Below are 2,192 nucleotides of genomic sequence, written 5' to 3' on the forward strand. Positions count from 1 at the left end.
CATTGGTTAAACATTTTAATGTGTTCTATGTTAACTAATGAGACATCAAATTATACAACTGGTTCAGCAAATGTCCCAGCCATCAGGGTTTCAGTGCTGTGTTTTCTTGAGAGCAGAGTGAGGAGGAAGCTCAGTACTTGCTAGGCAGACCTGCAGGTCGGAAGTGGTTGGGGTCTTTGCCACTCCGGCCCCATTCATTGGCAAACTGGTCAGCTCTTGTGTCCTCTGCTCCATGGCCCAAGAGACTCTGAATACCTTCCCTGGCATCGCTGCAATCAAAACAGGAAGAGTGGAGCTTAGTCACTAGGCTGATAAGCAACAGCCCCTCCTTCATGTCTCCCCTCTTCCCAGAATGGTCCTGAAAGGAGGCCAGGAAGGCCAAGGCAGGGAAGGCCAAAGTACTGAGGATCCCTGTCACGCACTCATGCCCAGCCCATCCTTACATTGGATAAAGAGCAGAAGAGAGGAGATTTGAGAATCATCAATTCCCAGTGATCAATCAGACCCAGAACTAAGCACAGAGAAGAAGCTGGGGCAACAGGAGGAAGGGGCACAGTGTCCACAGGCAATGGCTCTGCCTGCAAGAGGAGCCCCCTGCTGGCTGGCTAAGGCAGTCACCCTCTGCTCACCCAGGCCCGGCACCCCAGGAAGCTGCATACCTGATCACTCTAGCAGCCCAGACACCTCCAGGTCCCCTTTGGGCAGCATCATAGTTCCCCCGCGCATGGAAGTATTTGTCCGAATTTTTGTAATTGGCTTCTCTCATGTCAGAGTAAGCTCGCCACATGTCTCTAGTCCCTGCGGGGTGGGGAGAGAATGATGAAGATATTCATGTTCTGGCATGGAGAGGAATGAAAATTTTTCCTCTAACTGAGTCCAAGACTTCAGCTTTTGACAGAGTCCACAGAAATACATGAATATTCCTTTACTTTTCATCTCCCTGGGTTCATGCTGAGGGAGTCACACTGAGTACAAGTTTTATTCCACTTGATTCCATCCTACTTTTGTTGCTGCTTTGTTTTTGACTATGTGAGAGGCACATAAAGAACAGGTACGTTGGCCTTTAAGGGATGTTTCAATCTACAAGGGTCCTCTGCTTCAGTTCATCATAATTGTCAACTTGTCTGGATTCAGAGACCCCTGGAGAGGACTTGGATCATGGGGGCACTATGCTCATCAATGGATTGATCCATGGATGTTCATAATCACATATGCTGTTAGAAGCGGGGCCTAGGATGAGGAGATGGGGTCACTGGGGGTCCTGGCATTTGGAGGGTACTTGTCTCACTCATCCTCTCCCCCTGTGCTCTATTTCCTCCACCATGAGGTGAGCCATTTTGCTCCTCCATGCCATCCAACCAAGATGTTCTTGCCTTGGAGCCAGCCAACCATGGGCAGCAACTGTGAGCCAAAATAAACCTCTCCTTCTTTAAGTTGGGACTGTCAGGGACTTTTGTCTCAATAACTGGAAAGCTGACTAATACATCGCCTGTCTAGAAAGATCCAGGGAACCTTCTGACCAAGGTAGAGCATACCACTATTTGAAGAAGGCACCAGACCCAATCCAGTAAATGGGAAAAATCCATCCTCATGGGTAGGATAAGAACAACCCTGTTCTGAGCACATGTAAGTGTTGGGTATATTTTTCAGCCTGGACAATGTCAAAATTTAATTAGCAGCGCCGACCAGACACAGAAAAGACAAGTATCACATGTTTTCTCTCATATGGGGAAACAAACAAACAAAAGGCCTTAAAGTAGAAGAGAGAATGTCAGGAAAGCAGTAGGGGACCAGGGAGAGGACAAAGGGGGAAAGAGAGGAGAAGCGTAGGTAGATATGATGAAAACACCGTATGTACATTTATGAAAACCTTACAGTGGAACCCTTTACTGTGGATAGTACTATGCATTAGTAATTTTAATCTTAAAAAGAACCCAATGAGTAGGTGATAAAGGTCAGTTCTCCGAAAGAGAGATTTAAATGAACCTGATAATCAGAAGCAGAAAAAGGGCAACTGACTCCCTAGGTCCAAAACGTCAATGCCCTCCTAGGTAAAATAGGGGGGCAGAAAGCCTCCATGGTGGCGCCCAGGCAGCCAGTTCTCCGGGAGCTGCAGCGCTCCTGGGTCCGAGTGTGGGCCGGACTCATACCACCGCGATTCCCAGCCGAAAAGCGCGCAAAGAGCCAGGTAG

The 2,192-nt window shown here is 48.1% G+C and overlaps 1 protein-coding gene across 2 annotated transcripts in view; it reads right to left on the reverse strand.

Moving 5' to 3' along the window:
- The window catches only part of LOC102014889 (amyloid protein A-like), a 10,865-nt gene continuing 8,673 nt past the window's right edge, over window positions 1–2,192 (reverse strand). For both annotated transcript variants that reach the window (XM_005380398.1, XM_013512073.1), the window contains exons 3-4: window positions 660–798; window positions 1–269 (exon numbers count right to left, since the gene is read on the reverse strand). In XM_005380398.1, the coding sequence (XP_005380455.1) occupies window positions 131–269; window positions 660–798 (278 nt within the window). In that variant the 3' untranslated portion in view covers window positions 1–130. The remainder of the gene's footprint in view (window positions 270–659; window positions 799–2,192) is intronic.

This window comes from Chinchilla lanigera, unplaced genomic scaffold (genome assembly GCF_000276665.1).
Source record: "Chinchilla lanigera isolate Chin_1 unplaced genomic scaffold, ChiLan1.0 scaffold00013, whole genome shotgun sequence".
Classification (NCBI taxonomy): Eukaryota; Metazoa; Chordata; class Mammalia; order Rodentia; family Chinchillidae; genus Chinchilla; species Chinchilla lanigera.